At 46.3% G+C, this 21,506-nt stretch overlaps 1 protein-coding gene across 3 annotated transcripts in view; it reads left to right on the forward strand.

Annotated features, from left to right (window-relative positions):
• CSMD1 (CUB and Sushi multiple domains 1) overlaps window positions 1-21,506 on the forward strand; it is a 2,002,273-nt gene that overhangs the window by 1,771,874 nt on the left and 208,893 nt on the right. For all 3 annotated transcript variants that reach the window (XM_078445226.2, XM_078445227.2, XM_078445228.2), the window contains 4 exons: window positions 1,145-1,348; window positions 4,267-4,391; window positions 4,750-4,846; window positions 12,810-12,914. In XM_078445226.2, coding sequence (XP_078301352.2) covers window positions 1,145-1,348; window positions 4,267-4,391; window positions 4,750-4,846; window positions 12,810-12,914 — 531 coding nt within the window. The remainder of the gene's footprint in view (window positions 1-1,144; window positions 1,349-4,266; window positions 4,392-4,749; window positions 4,847-12,809; window positions 12,915-21,506) is intronic.

Below are 21,506 nucleotides of genomic sequence, written 5' to 3' on the forward strand. Positions count from 1 at the left end.
ATACATACAAACGTCCTTTAGCTGCAGAGAATAAAAACAGATCATGGAGTTTTCATGCCCATACCTTGTGGATCTGTTTCTCAACGAGTTGTTCTGGAGTAACAGACGTCTCTGCGAGCTGAAGCATATTCCAAACTTTACCCCGTGCCACTTTTGGGAAGCAGAACAATGTCTCACAGACAGTAGATTCCAGTATACAACCTAACAGACCCCTCACCTCACACTGGAACGAGGCTCACCTGCCCGTGGCTGTCAGCCGAAGACCAGACCTCAACGAAAACCACAGCCCAGGGAGACCCTGGGGGTGTCTCAGAAAGGGAGTTCCGGGAGGGACTGGTTATGGGATTGAGGTTTGTGCCAGGTGATTTGGGACGGGACTAAAAGTGTGATTTTGCTTCGCCAGAGGGGCTGTTGGGGGTGGGGCGGGCCGTGTGGTTGGCCATCTTGACTTTTATCCAGAGGTGGAAGGAACACGTGTGTTGTTGCAAATGGCAGCGTTTATTTCTGTTTTAAGGCTAAACGGTGTTCCCTTGTATGGACGTAACACGTTTTCTCTGTCCCTTCACCCACTCATGGGACACTTAGGTTGTCTCCACAGCGTGGCTACTGTGAAGAAGGCTGTGGTGGACACGTGGGTGCAGACAGGTCTTTGAGCTCCTGATTTCAGTGTTTTGGGGGATATATCCGCAGAAGTGGATGCATACGCAGAAGTGCTGGGTCATCCGGTAGTTGTGTTTTTAATTTTGTTATTACATCACAATAGCCGTATTATACTCACTAGACTCTAAGGTCTTTGAGGGTAAGTACAAGCTCTGAGGCACCTCGTTATCATGAGCACAGTGATTTGGGCGCTTAATTAATTTTAATTGCCTGCATATCACTCAGGTCTCATAAGGCGCCAGTGCTCCTGATGCCTCGTTTAACTCCTCTGAAAGGAGAATAGAAGGCGGTCCTTGGGGTTGGTAAGAGGTTGGATGCAGGTATGGAAGTGCTCCCCACATCGTTCCCTCTAGACCCTGCGGAAGGCGTTACTGATTTCTGTATTAACATAAACTCGTTCTGGACTCTCTCGACTCCTTTTCCAAAGAAATGGTGGGGCTTCCCCGGGAAGACACCGATGGCCGTGTTGTGTGTTTGCTTCTAGCTGTCCCTCGGACCAGTGATACCCAGTGCAGCTCTGTCCCCGAGCCCAGATACGGGCGGAGAATTGGCTCCGAGTTCTCGGCCGGTTCGATTGTTCGATTCGAGTGCAACCCGGGGTACCTCCTTCAGGGCTCCACCGCCATCCGCTGCCAGGCCGTGCCTAACGCGTTAGCTCAGTGGAACGACACAATCCCGAGCTGCGTGGGTAAGTGTGCCCGCGGGTGTGACGGCGTGCGTGCTCGCGGGTGTGATGGTGTGTCTGCCCGCGGGTGTGACAGCGTGTGCGCTCGCAGGTGTGACAGTGTGTGCGCCCGCGGGTGTGACGGCGTGCGTGTGTCCACAAGGCGTGACAGCGTGCATGCCCGTGGGTGTGACAGCGTGCGTGCCCGCGGGTGTGACCGTGTGTGTGCCCGTGGGTGTGACAGCGTGTGCGCTCGCAGGTGTGACAGTGTGTGCGCCCGCGGGTGTGACGGCGTGCGTGTGTCCACAAGGCGTGACAGCGTGCATGCCCGTGGGTGTGACAGCGTGCGTGCCCGTGGGTGTGACAGCGTGTGCGCTCGCAGGTGTGACAGTGTGTGCGCCCGCGGGTGTGACGGCGTGTGTGTGTCCACAAGGCGTGACAGCGTGCATGCCCGTGGGTGTGACAGCGTGCGTGCCCGCGGGCGTGACCGTGTGTGTGCCCGTGGGTGTGACAGCGTGTGCGCTCACGGGTGTGACAGTGTGTGCGCCTGCGGGTGTGACGGCGTGCGTGTGTCCACAAGGCGTGACAGCGTGCATGCCCGTGGGTGTGACAGCGTGCGTGCCCGCGGGCGTGACCGTGTGTGTGCCCGTGGGTGTGACAGCGTGTGCGCTCGCGGGTGTGACAGTGTGTGCGCCCACGGGTGTGACGGCGTACGTGTGTCCACAAGGCGTGACAGCGTGCATGCCCGTGGGTGTGACAGCGTGCGTGCCCGCGGGTGTGACCGTGTGTGTGCCCGTGGGTGTGACAGCGTGTGCGCTCACAGGTGTGAAGTGTGTGCGCCCGGGGGTGTGACGGCGTGCGTGTGTCCACAAGGAGTGACAGCGTGCATGCCCGTGGGTGTGACAGCGTGCGTGCCCGCGGGTGTGACCGTGTGTGTGCCCGTGGGTGTGACAGCGTGTGCGCTCACAGGTGTGAAGTGTGTGCGCCTGCGGGTGTGACGGCGTGCGTGTGTCCACAAGGCGTGACAGCGTGCATGCCCGTGGGTGTGACAGCGTGCGTGCCCGCGGGTGTGACCGTGTGTGTGCCCGTGGGTGTGACAGCGTGTGCGCTCGCAGGTGTGACAGTGTGTGCGCCCGCGGGTGTGACGGCGTGCGTGTGTCCACAAGGCGTGACAGCGTGCATGCCCGTGTGTGTGACAGCATGCGTGCCCGCGGGTGTGACTGTGTGTGTGCCCGTGGGTGTGACAGCGTGTGCGCTCACAGGTGTGAAGTGTGTGCGCCCGCGGGTGTGACGGCGTGCATGTGTCCACAAGGCGTGACAGCGTGCATGCCCGTGGGTGTGACAGCATGCGTGCCCACGGGCGTGACCGTGTGTGTGCCCGTGGGTGTGACACCGTGTGCGCTCGCAGGTGTGACAGTGTGTGCACCCGCGGGTGTGACGGCGTGCATGTGTCCACAAGGCGTGACAGCGTGCATGCCCGTGGGTGTGACAGCGTGCGTGCCCGCGGGTGTGACCGTGTGTGTGCCCGTGGGTGTGACAGCGTGTGCGCTCACAGGTGTGAAGTGTGTGCGCCCGCGGGTGTGACGGCGTGCGTGTGTCCACAAGGCGTGACAGCGTACATGCCCGTGTGTGTGACAGCGTGCGTGCCCGCGGGTGTGACCGTGTGTGTGCCCGTGGGTGTGACAGCGTGTGCGCTCACAGGTGTGAAGTGTGTGCGCCCGCGGGTGTGACGGCGTGCATGTGTCCACAAGGCGTGACAGCGTGCATGCCCGTGGGTGTGACAGCGTGCGTGCCCGCGGGTGTGACCGTGGGTGTGCCCGTGGGTGTGACAGCGTGTGCGCTCACAGGTGTGAAGTGTGTGCGCCCGCGGGTGTGACGGCGTGCGTGTGTCCACAAGGCGTGACAGCGTACATGCCCGTGGGTGTGACAGCATGCGTGCCCGCGGGTGTGACCGTGTGTGTGCCCGTGGGTGTGACAGCGTGTGCGCTCGCAGGTGTGACAGTGTGTGCGCCCGCGGGTGTGACGGCGTGCGTGTGTCCACAAGGCGTGACAGCGTGCACAAGGCTGTTCCCTCCAGCTTCACGGCTGGACGAAGCAGCTTCCGATGCTCACGTCCAGTGTGCACAGCCTGATCCCGCTCCAGACCTGTTCAAAAAGCAACGTGTTTCCTCTGAAATAGCGGCGGAGCGGCTCCACGCTAAAAGTCACTGTGTCTCACGAAACAACTCATTAGATTAATGAGGATGAAACACGTTTTCTTGCACAAAACCTATCAAGTACGCCATTAACTCTCAAGCCCTGGGTATAGAGCATAATTTCCTTTTGGGGAAGAATCGTTAGAATGTTGATCTGGTGTCTCGCATAATGTCCTCTTAATAAATTTGTGCTGATGAAGGCTTGAAAAGTAACAGGTTAATGCCGCCCGAATAACAATGGCCTTGTTAGTTATAGTTTATTTGTTTCATTTTGCGTGACAACCTCGAGAGCAGTCGTGATGAGGTCTTAAATTCACTTGTACGTTTTCAGCGTCTCTTCTCCCCTGATTTGCTCATAAATCCCCTTACTCTCATTGGGGTTGCTTGTCTGCATATGGAAGGCAATAGTCTGCAAAGCTCCTTAAATCATCCAGATAAAATTATTCTGAACAGGAGTCACTTCCGAGATGTCCCTGTCAGGTACAGTCCCTTCTTAGCCTGAAGAGGTTTGCTTTTAGACACCAGATCTGTAAACCTTGGTACTGTGGTAGGCAATAATCAATGATACTGTGAATTGGTAAGAGAATAGACTGAATTTGACCTTGGCCACCACATGCCATTGAAAGGACCATACTCCGTGCCAAATGTCTCTTAATATGTGATCACACAGCAAAGAAACGCTAAGCATGAAATTAATGCTGTCCTTTGCTGTACTTTATTTTTATGAGATACGGTTCTGTCTTTTAGTCCCCTGCAGTGGCAATTTCACTCAGCGCAGAGGTACCATTTTATCCCCCGGCTATCCTGAACCATATGGTAACAACTTAAACTGTATCTGGAAAATCATAGTTACGGAGGGATCAGGAATCCAGGTAAGCCCCTCAAGCCCAGAGCGCCTGAATGCATGGGGCTTGCTTTCTGTGTTTGTTTTCTTGTTTCGTTGGTTATTTTTAAATACTTAAACCATAACCTCTTTCCCTTTTCTTACTTCTTCTACAACATGCTTCTAATCACATTTCTAAACTTGGGATTAAAACCAATAGATTTAGGGGATAAAAGCTGCCCAAAGTGCCGTTTGTAGAAATTTGCAAATGTCACTTCATGGTTTATTTTGTGGGGTTTCACCTTTCTCTTTGGTGTATGTATTAAGTTTCATGGAAAAACCCTGCATGATCAGGCAAATTTCTTTAAGCCGAAAATACTTAGTAACTGAACACTGTTGTTTGCTAGATTCAAGTGATCAGTTTTGCCACGGAGCAGAACTGGGACTCTCTGGAGATTTACGACGGAGGGGACATGACCGCGCCCAGACTGGGAAGCTTCTCAGGTACGCTGACACCAGTTCCCTCTCGTCTTTGTGAATCAGAATCATCAAACACTAACGAAATGAGCAACAGCCACAAAACGTTCCCTGTAGACGTTTTCCTACAACACTCGTGCGCACATCCACATTTGCTCATCTAGCGTTGACAGTCTTAGAGCGAGACCACAGGTGAGCCAAGAGACAGCTTTGTTCCCAGTGAGCGGGACTCATGCTGGGGAGGTAGCAGGTAGACTGTGTTTGCGTGTGACAGTCTGAGGCCGGGGGACGAGGGACCCAGGGGTAGTGATGGCAGGTAGGGGTGAAGCAAAGAGTAGGTCACGGTTCACAGTTCCTGCGAAGAGATGTGCTGAGATCGGGCCGTCCAGGAAATTGTACTCCGCGGTTTGCAGCTTCGAGGCCTGAGATCTGTAGTGCTTTGGGACCCGCCAGGTTTGCAGAGCAGCTCCGCCCTTGACGGCAGATGTCCCCAGACCTGAAGTGTAGGCAGCCCCTCCTTTCTCTTTCTTCCACCTGCCGGGTCCCCGGAAACTGCTTCCGGGTTGGCCTTGGCGTCTCCCTCCTCGCCCTGGTGGTAAGCAGTACCACCCAGCTCTCTCTTCCCTTTCTTTTCTACTGGGAGGTTATCTTGTTTCCTCCGCCCTGAATAGCACCAACGTATCAAAATTCCCGACAGAGGGGCGCGTGGGTGGCCCAGTCCGTAAGCATCTGACTCTTGGTGCTTCTCTTACATAGTTGTATATGGACCCTTTGGTTTCTCTGTTATTTTACTTACTGCTGCCCAAGGGAAGAGTAGTGGCCTTTCTGATGGTGAGAGCCTCTCGCTCTTGGACTCGGGTACGTAATGAGCACACCACTGTGGAAAGGAATGACGTCACAGTCATTAGCACTCATTCATCCTCGGAATAGTGGACCGGGCAAGGCCTGTGTGTCTCTTTCCTTCCCTATGATTCGGCCGAGACCAAGTGTGCGAGGGTTCTTCTGTCTTTGCACCGCAAGCTTTGGGGGAAATTATCCTGGGTTCTGATTCCTAGCCCACTGTTTCTCTCTCTCTCCATCTCTCTCTTTCTGCACACACACCGCTCCAAGCGAGTCCCAAGACAGACGCTGGTGTGGCCCCTGATGATTCACCCACACACCGTCGGAAGCCCGACTCCTTTTTCGTTTGAGGGGTATGTGGCATTTGTCCAGATTTCAAAAGAAGAGCTTTATTTTACTTCTGGCTATGATCTTCTCTTTATTCACTATCGGACAGACTCCTGAGGCCATGAAGGATGAATGGTTTCAGACCCAGTGCACACGGCAGGGTATCTTCCTAGCTGGAGTTAATTTTGTGAGGGATGGCATGAATTTTCAGATTTCGTTGTGACTGCCTTTCTTTTCCCGTGTGCTTGCTGGGTGTGTTTGGAACAGTCAGGGACCCCACAGAGTGGATGAGCAAGACGGTAGCTGGTCAGGTCAGAAGGCTGGGCACGTACGTGGGAACTGAGGACCTGAGTAATATAGTGACGGCAGTGAGAACCAGGTTTCTCCGTATTTGCTAAAGGAGTTAGAGACATGGAAATGAGGCAGGCTACTTGGATTTGAATTAGAGGTCTCAGTGCAAACTCATGGTTTTAATATGTATCGATGAAAATACAGATGTAAGCGTGTGTGTGTGTGTGTGTGTGTGTGTGTGCGCGCGCGCGTATTTCCCACCTCTGTCTTTTGGCAGATGTAAAGCAGCACCCCGGTAGCCAAGAACCCCTCTGGCACCCAATGCTGAGTTTCTGGATACCAACTTAATACTGTTTTTCCCTAGAGGAGCAAATATTCTTGGAGAAATGAAGCCTCATTTTTCAGGGCTCTGGTAGGAAAAAAACATTACACACACACACACACACACACACACACACACACACACCGAGCTGCTCTGTCTAAAATAGAAATCTATGAGTTCATCCCAATGTAAGTAGCTACATGCACAAACGAAATGAACGAAGAAGAACAATTTCCCTCACAGCACGCAAACTAATACATCTGGCTGGAAGGTGGAATGAGAGGATGATCACTTGGCAACTGTTCCAAAGATGAGCAATTCAAACTGGAACATCCATGGATGCCAGGACTGCTGGGCCGAATTCTGATGAGAAACGGTGCATTCACGGTCTCGTTGCATCTCCCCGCCTAATTGGTACTCACTGAGAGCAGGAGAGTAGGAACTCCGGAGGGGAGAAGCCCGGCAGATTCCACTTTGGCCCAGCGTCAGTGGTGGGGCCTCCGGTAACGGACATGGTGTGAACGGGTGTACTGATGGACCCGCTGTCAAAGCAAGCAGACATCCGAGAGCTTGATTCCTCGTGGGGCTGCACCTGCGCTGCTGGAAAGCACCCCCGTCCCGGCCCATCTAACACCAACATGATGCGCCGAGAGCAGGGTTTGGAGGAACTGCCCCGAAGGAGCCTGTGCAGCCCGAGCACACCAGCCCCCTCGCACCCCCAAGACCGAGTGTGGAGCGGATGAGACAACCAGGCAGGAATACAGTGTCGGCTTTTAACATTCTTGCCAAAAATGCATAGGCCGAGTCGAATAGCAAAGACCATCAGACAGACTCAAGTTGAAAAACATTCCACTCAAAAAACGTGCTTGTGTTTTTGGAAAGTATCGAGTTGTTAAAGGCGTGAAAAGTCGAAGAAACTCTTCTGGATGGAAGAAAACGAAGGGAGCCAAAGATTGAATGCGCCGCATGATCACGGACAGAATCTTTCTGCTACGAAAGCCAGTATTGGGGGAAATCAAATGAGATCTGTGGATTGCATGTTTGGAACTACCGTGTCTGTGTTAGTTTTTCCTTGATTTGAGATGTTCTGTTGTAAGGAACACACACTGAAGTTTTACAAGAAATGGGCCATCACATTTGTAACTTACAAATTGTTTAGAATAAAATAATGTATATACACACATATATAAATTAGTAATAGAGATAAATATAATTATTATGTAGTATAGAAAGATACAGTGGATATGTGGTGTGTTCGTGCTATATTTGCACCTTTTTAATGTTTATTTATTTTGAAAGAGAGAGAGAAACAGGGAAACAGAGAGTGAGTGGGTGAGGGGCAGAAGAGAGAGAGAAAGAGAGAGAGAGACAATCCCAGGCAGTCTCCACATTGTCAGCACAGAGCTCGACATGGGGCTCGATCCCATGAACCATCAGATCATGACCTGAGCTGAAATCAAGAGTTGGACCCTTGACCAACTGAGCCAGGCATCCTGAATCTTTTTTGAGGTACAAATAATTTGATTTTTTTTTAATGATTTGAAATTTTTTAACAGGAGCTTTTAAAAAATTTTATATGGAAAAAGGATTATAAATCAGTCTTAACATTTCAATACTTTTAAAAGCATAATCAATATTTAAACTCTTTATTTCTATGGTACTTTAAAAAATATCTATAAGAGAATATTGAACCCATTTTAAAAGTTTGTTATTGAGTAAAAACAAACAAGAACAAGTAGTTGTTAAAGGTACACATTTTGGGAAAAACAATTGACTTCTTGAATGAATTGAACTTTTTAAAAAAATTTGTTTGAATAGCCATATATATACATATGTATATGTATACATATGTATATATATGGCTTGTGTTCTAAGCCATCTACAATCATTTTTGGAAGCAGGCAGGCTATAAATTATAAATGAATAGAATAGATCAAAGTTCATACCAATTTGTCTGTTCTGAGAGTAGAATCTGTAGGGCTCTAATACCATTTCTCAGTTTTCTGTGTTAGGTGTTGCTCTATCTAGGTCACAGTAAAACAATATGATCAAAAATATACTGCCTGTGGCAACACTTTTAAAAACATCTCCCAGCTGGGTTTTGTGTGCTGGGAATAACTTCCTGTTAGGGCAGTCTAGAGAGGCCCCCGTGGGCGCCCCTTCATGGCAGGTGTGGCTTGCCCTCCCTCCAGCTGGGGCCAGGTTCTCCCTGCACGGCACCCTCCCAGGCCTCCCTCGCTAATTGGTACCCGTGTGTCTGGTGTGCCCCCCAAGGCGTCAAGATCCGGCATCTTTTGTAGAGGAGCGAGTGGTTATATTTCATCCTAGAGCTGCAAACAAAGTCATTCAGGCCTTGCTACCATCAGTAATAACACGTAGAGGGAACCTCACTCACACAGCATTGTCACATACGTGGCAATTTATTACTCACATGTAAGGGACTTAATATCGTGTTCATTTTCGGGGCACCCAAGTGGCTTAGTCCATTAAGCATCCAACTTCGGCTCAGGTCATGATCCCGTGGTTCGTGAGCTCGAGCCCCACGTTAGGCTCTGTGCTGACAGCAGGGAGCCTGCTTGGGATTCTTACTCTCTTCTTCTCTCTGCCCCTCCCCACTTGTGTTCTCTCTCTCAAAAACTAAACAAATAAACTTAAAAATACATATATCATCTTCATTTTACGGAACTGGAACATATTAAGATGTTTGCAGTGATGAGCTAATTTGTGTCAGGACTCAGGCATGGAAGCAGGTTTTCTGACCACACCGTAACTCAGTCAACCAAAGACAAGCAAACCAAAAAGTTGAACAATGTGCAGTAAATACCTGTATGTATAGATTCCTCTACTGGGCCATGAAGGCTGTGAAGTAAATTTTGGAAAGTAGAAGTTAGGGTCTCGTCTCCCGAAGACAGCAAATTTGAAAGAACTGAACCAAGCAGGAAGCCCTGCAGAGGAGTGTTGTCCTACACGTGAAGGCAGAGAAAAGCTGTGTTGCTACAGACGAGGGCGGCCTGGGTGGTATCTAGAGGAGAGGGTAACTGGGTCGTTGTCTGGTCTTTGGTAGAAGATGCATGGGTGGGAAGCAAGGAAGGGCAGCACTGTTTAAAGGAGTTTGAGTCGGGGCGTCTGGTGGCTCAGTCAGTTGAGCGTCCAGCTCTTGATCTCGGCTCAGGTCGTGATCCCAGGGTCGTGGGATTCAGCACCTTGTTGGGTTCTGCACCGAGCATGGAGCCTGCCTGGGATTCTCTCTGTCTGTCCTTCTGCCATTCTCCCCACTCATGCTTTCTCTCTCTCTAAAATAAATAAATGTAAATAAAAATTAAAAATGCAGCAGAAAAAGTCATCGGTTACCCCAAATTGCAGGTAAAACCAGGCAGACAGTAATGCAGATCCTGTCATGGCACCTGATTTGGTTAGACTAGTTAGATCAATGGTAACATGTCATTCTTTCTGCAAAGATTATCTAAAAATACAAAACTGGTACTTGTTAGGGCAGCACACTTACTAAAATGCTTGTCGTGAAGGACACCGGCTGGTGTGGGAAGTGTTGAATCACTATACTGTACCTATACAGATAACACTGTATGTTGACTCTCCTGGACCTAAAATATTTTAAAGTTGGGAAACCACTAGAAAAAGTACATGAGAACACAAAAATAATACCAGAGAGAGAAGACAGCAAACATCATACACAATGAACACAAATGGGTAAAAATCGGTGTTTTTGGTGGAGGTCTCTTTCTTGTCTCGATGTGGACAGGTCTTGAGTCAGGCCAACAAGTGGGTGCTGTGGACGCCTTCCTCCCTCTTCCTCCTAAGTTTCTCTCTGAGGCCTCTTCTCTCTGACCCAAGTCAGCATTATCTACAATAACCAAGATATGGAAGCAGCCCGAGTGTCCACCCATAGATGAATGGATAACATAGATGTACACACACACACACACACACACACACACACACACACACACTGGAATACTACTCAGCCATAAAAAGGAGAGGAATCTTATCATTTGCAGTAACATGGTTGGATCTAGAGGGTATGATGCTAAGTGAAATAAGTCAGTCAGAGAAATACAAATACCAAATGATTCCACTCACATGTGAAATTTAAGAAACAAAAGAGATGAACAAATAAAAAAAGAAACAAACAAAAACCACTTTTAGATGCAGGGTGATGGTCACCAGAGGGGAGGAGGATATGGAGACAGGTGACATAGATGACGGGGATCAAGAGTCCACTTATCTCGAGCACTGAGTGATGTATAGAATTGTTGAACCCCTACATTGTACACTTGAAGCTAATATGAAAATGTATGTTAGTTACAGCTGATTTTTTTAAAGAGGGTAAAATGGGTCAAAAGAAAAGAGAAAGAGCATCATAGGCCTACAATTACGGGAACACCTCCAACAGAAAACATGAGTTGTGAAAGAGAAGAAGCTAGAAACATAGACATTGGTTAGATCATGCAGGGTCTTAGGTCAAATCAAGGAGGCTGAAATTCCATCCTAAGATCATCAAAAATCCATGAGAATTTCCGTATGAAATAATCATATGTCCATTAAAAAAAGAAAGCTTTCCGACTCCTGGGTGGAGAATGAATTGGTTGAGGGCAACAGGAGATTCAGAAAACAGGTCGGGAGAGCGTTGCATTCATCTTATTCACTAGTACTGGTGGCTGGCCCTGGGGTGATGGCGGTGAAGGGGGAGGGTCTGAGGAGGCTGGCCAGAGGGGGCCTGTTGGCAGATGGCAGGGCGGGGTTGCAGAGAGAAGGAAGCCTGTGACGGGCCATGAGTGGATGCTAACTGCTTGTTGACTGACATGGGGACACAGGAGGTTGGCAGGTTTTACAGGCATAGATTATGGGTTAGGTTTGCACACTCCACCCGCAAAGGGCCTTTGGATACCTGGAGAGGTGAGGGCAGCGGGAGTCTGTACCTGGCTTGTGGACAGAAAGCTGGTGGAGGAAACGGGATCATGGAAACAGAGAGAAGGATGCTGGAGAATCTTACCTCTGCAGTAACGTTCATCTGTCTTGGATAATTATGGACTCATTTCCTTATTCCGTTATTTAAAACAGCGTTTCCTTCTTTCCACAGCAGGGTTCTGTCCAGTGCAGCTGGTTGTAGTAATTTTCTTGTGCCGTGATGAGGTTCACCCTCATCTTGAAGCACGTGCATGTCAAGACAAGGGGATTTAAACTCGCTTATCATTTCCCATATTTAGTACATCCTCCCAGAATACTTTACACTTCTGATTGAGGAGCATTTTCCTTGTCCTCAGCCCCCTCCAGTGTCCGCTCCTCTATCACCCTTGTCCCTGCCATCGATACCTCTCCTGCTGACTTTTTGTTTGTCACAACACAAGTCAATACATTTTAAGGAAAGCAAGCATCATGTCCTACACCTGTATTTTCCTCTTCACTCATGCTCAGTTGGAATTGTTTGCAGATCTCAGTGGGAACATTCTTCAGTTTGGATCCCCTATGGATGGAAAAGAGAATGTGTAGTCAAAAGGAGCATTTTATCAGTATTTCAGATCGGTCCACCCAGGCTAACTGCTCCCCCAACCTCCATAAGACTTGCTCTTTTGAGGTTTTTAAAATTTTTCTTAAGTTTATTTATTTATTTTGAGAGAGAGAGAGAGAAAGACAGAGAAAGAAAGAAGTGGGGAGGGACAGAGAGAGAGGGAGAGAGAGAGAATCCCAAGCAGGTTCTGCACTCTCAGCACAGAGCCCGATGCGGGGCTCGAACTCACAAACCATGAGCTCATGACCTGAGCAGAAACCAAGAGTCAGACGCTTAACCGACTGAGCCACCCAGATGCCCCTCATTTGAGTTTTTCCCTCTTTGTTCAAGTCAAAACAAAACAAACAGACAAACAAAATGATTGTGTTGTTAAAAGAATGGCACTTGAAAAGCCAGTGCACCAGTGCCTGGTAGAACGTAAGAATTTGTGTGTTCATACCCTGATACGTTAGAGAGACGTCACATCAGCTTGAGGGGGGCAGAGAGATGTGCAACTTTTTGCTGTACTCGCACAAGAGAAAGGCGCCAAAGGACAGAAGCATCAAAGCCCGTACTCAGATTCGGTAGGTTGCGCTCAGACAGACCGCAGGGCTTTGTAAACCTGAACAGATAAACCCGTATATTTTCTCTAGAGGAAAGTGAATGCATTTGTGATGTTAAAGTCCCCCACCTGTTTCTTTCAGGAACCACGGTCCCAGCTCTTCTGAACAGCACGTCCAATCAGCTCTGTCTCCACTTCCAGTCTGACATTAGCGTGGCAGCCGCGGGCTTTCACCTGGAGTACAAAAGTAAGGTCCCCTCTTTCTGCATCCGGCTTCCGCTGTTATATCGAGTCATGTTCTGAAAGGAAAAACAAATCCGTGCCCTCATTACATAGTAAAATATCCTCGTCCCAAAACGACTCTCCAAGTTGCATGAAATTGGGTCATACAAAATCTGTCCCCATGAAATACATAGTATAAAGAGCAAACTAATGAGGAAATGTCAGTTAGTATCTGGAATCGTTGGATAAATGAAGTTCGTGTCTGGAAAAATTGTTCAGAAGCACAAAAAGTAACCGTGTGTGCTATTCCTGGTTTTCTTGTGAGTGGTGTTTATATTAGCGTCCAGAAACCCAGAGAGTCATCATTTGCAAGCCGATTATGGTCACAAGGCCTCCAAGGTGGGTGGCGCAGGGCTATCACAGAGCCTCGCTGCACGCTGCCCGCTTCGTGTATTACTCATTTTAATTGGAAGAAGGTGTCGCAAAGGAGACGCTAACCTTTTAAAAATGAATGTGAAAAGTGAGTTAATAGTCTGATAAATGGGTTGACAAAGGTCAGATTCACAAATCTTCTTTGGCGTTTGATGACGCAGGTAAACCTTGTAAAAACGAAGTAAGAGTTTCCAATGAGAGTCAGGTTTATTTTAGGACGTGTTTTCAAGCGCTAAAAATGCTTGATGTCGATATCCATCTCCTTTAATAAGTGGTTGCAAATAAGCAAATACACGGATGGCTTTAATAAGTGATCTTTTGAATGGAGATAAACAGTTTGCCGAGACGAAAATGCATGCGTGTTTTTGAAAGGCCAGATTTCCAGCTGATGATAAATATTCCGGACCAGACACAAACCACAGGGCTGTTTCCCGTTTCGGTTAAATTTCCCTACTTATTACGGGCATTTGTATGCAAGTTTATTCCAATTTATTTGAATAGGACTACTTTGGTGACAGTGTAAAAGGATGCTGTGGGTGTTATTTACGTAGGAAATGTCTGGAAAAAATCTGCCACTCTGATGCATTTCGTGAACATCTGTAGATAGGAAACTCTCAACCTCATTTATGATAGCGCTAATAAATTCGCTAATACTTTCAGCAGTGTTAGAACTGATGAATGTTCTTATCTCTTTCTTCCAAACTTATCTTGTGGCTTCGGGCTTTTCACTTACTTCTCATAAAGAGAGATGCTAGTAAAATGATTCGTCTGCAGTTACGAGTACGTACGATTACAGCTTCAACGATATAATTGTCTGCCTTTCACTCTATTTCCCGCCCATGCACTTCGTTAGAAGAGGAACACCAAGATCTTTCTCACCGAAATGCATCTTATTTGCAAATCCACAGCCTTGCGTAATTACTTAATGTGCTTATATTTTAGTTGGCCAAACATAATGCTGCAGTCCTGTTGGTTAAGATTCGCTCGGAGTGGCTGTTTTTCGATGCCAGCACCATTCTGATACCACCTGTGTCGTTCATGTGTTCCCTTACCCTCTGTGTATCTACAGGCGCTCGTTTCTCTGTTCTCATCCTACGTGCAGAGTTTAAAATGTGGGTTATGTAACGTGTTCATAGAATTAACCTTAAGAAGGCCAACAGCAAACAGTATAGGGACCGTGGAAATAAACTGCCCGGAGATTGTCTGATACTTTTAATCTCTTGACTTATTTTTGCATCTACCTGAAAATAGGTACCGCCTGTCCACAAGCCTCTAAATCCAGATTTGTTCCTAAAATTGATATCCGTGAGATCATAGTAAAAACAACAAAAGCCCCCTCCCTATGCCAGGTCTAAACATGTCGCAGCTCCTTCCTGCTTTGTCCTCAGAAAGCCCTCTTTTTGAGGTACGCCCGGTTTTTACAGGAGAAAGGACACAAGACAGTGTCTTCAGCCCACACAGGCTCTAGTCACCCTGCTTGTGACCCACGGAATGCCCAGAGACCCTTCGTCACGAAGGCGCTTTACCAAAGGCAGGAGCAGCGCCTGCACTGTTGCGTTTGACGAACAGTGACACCGAGGGTCACTAGTAGTTGGGGGACATGCAGAAGAGAAGGAAGCCTGCAGGTCGGTGTTGGAGATGCGGCTTGTCTGGCACTGAAACCAGAGCTGTGATCGCTGATCCGCACCTGCTTCTCCGTGAAGACTTTCAGTTTCTCATCCAGAAGTGAGCGCCTGGCCCCGGTAGTGATAATGGGCCATCTTTCCGGATGAGCACTGATAGGAATTTCCCCAACAGAAAACAAACATTTTTATCTGAGGGGATGAAGCATAAAATTTTAATGACTGAGAAAGCAATTCCAGGAAGGTCTGATCAGATACGGGTGATCTGGGTTCTCTTGTGGGGTCCGAGCGGAAGCTCAAAAGATCGGCACAATTGAGCGCGCCACGTTCTGGAAGCCAGACGTCCTTCTTTTAATTTTTTCAGCAATTATTTATTTATTTTGACAGAGGCAGAGATGGCGTGAATGGGGGAGGGGGAGAGAGAGAAGGACAGCCTACCCCAGGCAGGTTCCACACTGTCCCCACAGAGCCTGATGCAGGGCTTGAACCATGAACCGTGAGGTCAGGACCTGAACTGAAATCAAGAGTCAGACACTCAACTGACTGAGCCACCCAGGCGCCCCCGTCCTTCTTTTATTTTATCTATCTGGGTAGGAAGTTTGACATGGCTACACAGAGGGACACGGTTGTCACCCTTGCTCTGGTGTCTTTTCTTCAGAAAAACTACCAGAACAGAACAAAACAAATAAGCAAATACCATGGAACCTTAAAGATGTATGTAGTCAATGATGATGCTGGGTTACCCTGGAAATTACGAAATCTGAGCCTAGGGTGCGTAGCATGAACCTGCCGCTGGGGAACAGTCTGGTGGTAGCCATTCTAGAATTCGGCAGGAAAGAGCAGAGAAGGTTGGATATATATGAACATAAGCGTGTCTATTGACATACATGATATGTGCCATATACAGCAATAGACCAGGGTTGGTTGACTTCACTGGAATTGGTGGGAGGAGAGCTAATAAGGTTGAAGCCATGCACCCTGCCGGAGTGTTTGTCTTTGTCTTATTTGAAATAAGGAAGGGCACACCCCCCTGTGTCTGGGTCCCTGAGCTATTTGAGCCCCTTCCGGACCTTTGGCAGTTTGCCAAGAGGATGGCCTGAGTGTTTCATTCTTTCCCATGCGTGTTTGTCCTGTATTTGTCACAGAGGCAGCTTCGTGTCCTGGATCTCCTGGAACAGGCTGTTCTTTGGACTTGCTGTCACCTGGGTACCTGCTACCTCGTCCCTTGGACGAGTTCAAGAAAAGTTAGGACCTCGCAGTTTAGATTTTTCTCGTTGTTAAAGTGAAAATAGTGTCTTATTTTTCAGATTTCTATATCCTGTGTGGGAGTGGAAATCCTTTTGTGGGTTTCCCCTTGTCCAAAGATAAATATATAAATACCAAAGTTATTCTTTTAGGTTAACCAGGGACAAGCTTTTCTTGAATGCTCTTTTTTACAATTTTTTTTTAAAGTGGGCTCCACACCCAACATGGTGCTTGAACTCACGACCCTGAGATCAAGAATTCCATGCTGTACTGGCTGAGCCAGCCAGGCACCCCTTGAAATGCTCATTTTGGAAAAAAAATGGTCTATCTATGTCTATCATCCATGTAACATGTACATAATTGTAACACAGTAATATAGGATTTTCATCATAACTGTGAAAATTTTACAAATACTTACAGATAAGTTATAGAATTAAATTTGATAATATGTTTATATTACAGATACATCATTAGCAGAATAAGTCCATCTAATCTAGACCTATTCCCCATTTAGAAATTTTTGAATAGAAACTATTCTGATTTTTACATATACCCATGCTTATTTAATAACCATACTTTCCACGATTAAAACCTTCTCTTTTAAATTACACCATTATCCGGGTGTACCTGATACATAGTTCTGCCTCGCTAAGTTGGAAGATATTTAACCTCAATTCTGCAGCAAACCTTACAACACCCCATTGAATACATCTGTCCTGAGTTAGCGTGACGAGGCCATGAGTGAATTTTACCTCCAGCACAAGGCTGCTGCAATTATGCAAGCCCCTTTGGTGCTGATGCATGGCACTTGGTGAAAACAGCACCAAAATCATTGCGTACGCAGGAACTTTTTTATTTCAGCATTTGTATCATGAGTTTTTGTTTGATTGTTTGTTTTGTTTTGTTTCTTGTCAACGTTCACTACTGGAAAACCCAGTGGAGCTAGTATAATATTTCTGGAGTCTCTAAGATACAACATTTGGCCCCTGGAACGCGAGTAAGACAGAGAAGCCATGGTGCACTATAGACTTCACACATCTTATAATACATCACGGGAGCCATTCTTTAGTTTTTTCTTTCTTTTTTTTTTTTTTTAAACATTTATTTATTTATTTTGAGAGAGACAGACAGAGAGGGCCAACAAGCAAAGAAGGGGCAGAGAGAGAGAGAAAAGAGAGAGATTCCCAGGCTCAACAAAGAGCCCAACATGGGCCTGGAATTCACGAACAGTGAAATCATGAGCGAGCTGAAATCAAGAGTGGGACGCTTAACCGGCTGATCCACCCAGGCGCCCTGCGGTGCCCCCGTTCTTGAAATAGTAGCCCAGCTATGAACACGGCCCGATGTGAAGGCCATTGTCCCATGTCTAGGGATCTGGCCACAGAGAAGACTATACTGGTGGATCAGAACCAGGAACATACAAGCTATGACAATGACAGCATCACATGAAAGGATAGGGGAGAATAAGACAAAAATATTGCAGTAATTAGTACATTTAGAATGTATTTATTCTGAAACCGGTTGGAGTTTGAATCAGTGGTGTGTAGTTATCATGAGGAAGAAAAGGAAAATTGGTAGAGAAGAAAATACAGTGAGTCTCACTGTTTGAATTGCATGTTACTCCTTTACAAGGGAGGGTTAGCTGGAGGTTTGTTATTTGTCACATTTTAGCAGTGTGTTTATTGTCATTAGTTGAAGTGATTATCTACCGTTATAAAATATTTGTAACATATCTTACTATTGATTTGATTTTGACATCAGTGTTTTTTAAACATTCATTTGTCTAGAGCGCTCTGTGATACAGTGTTGTTATTTCGAGTGCAACCAGTTCAGAACCGATAGCTCACTAAGTCCTTCTCACATGTATTTATATAATCGGTAGTTAAGCATATAGTGAAAACAAGATTACAGATCATCAATGTATAAGACCTCATCAAAAGGTATGTAGTCCAAAAGATAAGATTGTCTAATTTCCTTTTAAAATGACCTGTTTTCCAAATATTTGATTCAGCGAAACAAAGGAGGAAGGTATAAATGTACTGGACACATAGAATAAAAGAAATGACATCATTCAGCATTAAATGTAGCTTTGAATTTGTGGGAATACAAGCAAAAAGGAAATAGATGTTATTTACATCATTTTCTTTTCAAAAAGGAAAATGTAGTAGTTAATTAAAAGAGATGATTTCCTTTGTTCTGTATTCTAAAAGGTACTTACAATTTGCAAAGGAAGTTGTCTTCAAAACGCAGAAATGAACTTTGCATGACGGTCGTGTATCAATTTTTTTACATAATGTGGAGAATATAATACAGTTAGCCGCATTAATTTCCTTCCTGCTTGTGTTCACTGATTCAGTAGGTACCATATTTTATTTCCTTTGTGTACTCATTTCAAAACAGGAATTCAGAACGAACTATCTAGATAAAGATTGAATTCTGGAAAATGCACTGAGCTTTTTGAAATCAAAAGTACTAAATCTTTTTAGTAGGATGTTATCACAATCGAATATTGACAACTTTGATTCGGTTACAATGATTACAATGATCTTTATAAATACCTGCAAATTATTAATGAATGTTTCAATGGCACTTTAGTATTACATTAATACTAATAAGGTTTCTCAGCTTGAATGCTGGGCATGAATAAAATCACAGGGGATGAGAAATTAAACAAGAATGAGCTTCAATCTAACTGTCACTGTGTTTACAGAGATTTCACTCTGTGTACTCAGAGATTAAAGCTCACTGCTTCCCACCTAGTGAACATCTCGTAAACCAGTACTCATTCAAAGGTATAGTGAAGTTATCTTCTTAATCACTTCATGGTAAGCCCCTTTTTGTGTTTATTTATATACTAAAAATCCATAAGATTTTTTTCTAAATGTTCTTTCCAAGAATTGCCTCTATTAACTTCCAGTTTGGCAAACAAAGAATGTCTCCCTTAATCCTTTAAAAATCGGTTCAAGTCACATCAACTGATAATTATTCATGTCTTCCTACTTTTCTATCAAGTTCTAACTCTACCGAGGACCACAGAAGTTTTTAAAGTTGATCCTTGAACAGTGTGAGGGTTAAGGGGTGCCAAACCCCCAGTCATCGAAACTCTGCATGTAACTTGTGACCCACCAAAACTGAACGACTAATAGCCTGCTGTTGACCAGAAGCCTTACCGATGACGTAAACAAGTCAGTTAACTCATGGTTTGCATGTTATATGTCTTATATACCATCCTGTTACAATAAAGTAAGCTAGGCAACAGAAAACATTATTTAAAAACTCACCTAGAGGCAAATATAGCACTGAACGAAAGTTTCTCTATAGTCTTTGGAATTTTAGGCATTAAGTTTGTGAATGGGCAAGAGTGCGATGTATAGAACTGAGGACTTATCTTAAAATTGCACCTGTGGAGTCCTGCTCCCACACTTATTTAAGAGGTGGGTCCTGGCCTAACGTGTATTTGTCAGCTGGCCTTCTGGATGCTGCTCGGGGGAATCGTCAAGCATTAAATCAATCATGCTGCTACTCAGGCCGCTCGTGACTCAGAATTGAAAACGAGTCTGGTTTCAAATGAACTGTTGTCGTTTGATGCATCTGCCCCTGTGAGTCATTTGAGGCTACTTTTGTGTTTGGTTGTCCTCTACGTGGAGTGGCTTTCACAGAACGTGCACGTTTTGCCTTCATTCCACCCCTGAGTGATAGTCGTTCCTCCCTCCTCGCTCATTCGTGCTCCAGCTCAAGTAATGTGTGGGCATCCCTGCATTCATCATGAATTATCCGAACATCTCTCATATACGGCATGCTCTGGGCTCTGTGGACAGAGTCATGACAAGACAAGCGGACGTGGTCTCTGCTCACATAGAATCTAAATTCTAGCGGGGGGCATAACAAACGAGAAAACCTAGCGTGTCCGTGATGGTTACAGATTGTGCAGAGTGCCTTGGAGAAAGTAGACAGAGCTCTGACATGCAGGATGACTGCTGTGCTCTGTTTTAGCTAGAAAATACGTTTTGAAGGAAGGGTGGGAGAACAGTAGTCAGTCACAAAAACACTTAGGGGAAAGCATTAGAGTCCAAAGAAACTATGGTCACAGCGAGCCCAGGTGGAAGCGTGTCTAGCACACACATGAAAGTGAAGAGAACAAGAGTCTAGAGTAGAGGGAGCAGTGTGAACAGTAAGAAGAGAGGTAGAAATAAGGCCCAAGGGTGAGCAAGGGGGAGAACCACAGTGCCTTGTAGCGCGGGCTTCGTCGTAAGGGCGATCGGAAGTCGTTGAAAGGGTTCCATCGGGCAAGTGGTATCATCTGGTGTGTCCTTCACACAGATTAAGCTACTGAGTAGAGACAGGCGGTGTGGGGCCGTGGCAATAACAGAGGGTCATCTGTATTGGGTAGGCCCTTTACAGTCACCAGGAGGGGTGATGTGGCTCCGAGGAGGAGGGGATATGTGGAGAGACAAGGATTTGACACGCAGATGGCCGGTAGACCCGATGGTATCCCGGACGGACATAGAGAGTGAGGATAAAGCGGGAGTCAGAAGGCCCTAGAGTTTGTTTTGAAGGATGTATCTGAATTGAGCACTGTTTGCCAGGATGGCGTGACGTAAAATCCTGACTTCTCCAGAGTCAGTCACAGCATGCCGCGCATACTCAGAGTTCCGAAATTATATCCGGTTGTTTTCGTGTGATTAAGTAATAGAGAAACAGAAGGGATTTTTATTTAAATTTAATTTTCACAACTACCCAAAGTATTTTGTTGGTTTCTACTAATCTTATGATTAAAATACTTAAAAAGTTGTGGCGTGAGGAAGTTTGCTAACGAAAGCCACGCGGTCCTTCAACTCTTCTTTTGTCTTTGTTCCGTCGTGGGTTAGTCGCTGGTGCTATTGATTCTTTTGTCTGAATGCCTGTTGTAAATGCTGCACCACGTATTTTATGGTGATGGTTTTCTCTTTATCGCTAAGTATTATATTGTGGGCTTGCACATTAATGGCGGACAAACACGATTGGAATATCTGCTGGTTCTAGACTGCCATGAGAATCTACACATTTCTGAGAATGGCAGGGAACTGGGTTTTCTTTTCACTGCCACCCTCCTTGTGATCTTGTAGCTCGGTTTGCTTTGCAGTGAGCTCACTTTCATTGCATCCTAGCCTGTTTGAGCCCGCGAGTACTCTGGAAAAGCAGAATTGTTGAGCCACTGCGTTTCTGAGTCCAACTCTAGAAAAATAATGTGGGAAATATTTATTAGATGTCAAGCTGTCATTATCTATACACATACAGATCCTCTATGCCCGTGTAATGGGTAAATCTAGAGATTTTGT

Source organism: Panthera onca, chromosome B1 (assembly GCF_046562875.1).
Source record: "Panthera onca isolate mPanOnc1 chromosome B1, mPanOnc1 haplotype 2, whole genome shotgun sequence".
In the NCBI taxonomy this organism is placed as follows: Eukaryota; Metazoa; Chordata; class Mammalia; order Carnivora; family Felidae; genus Panthera; species Panthera onca.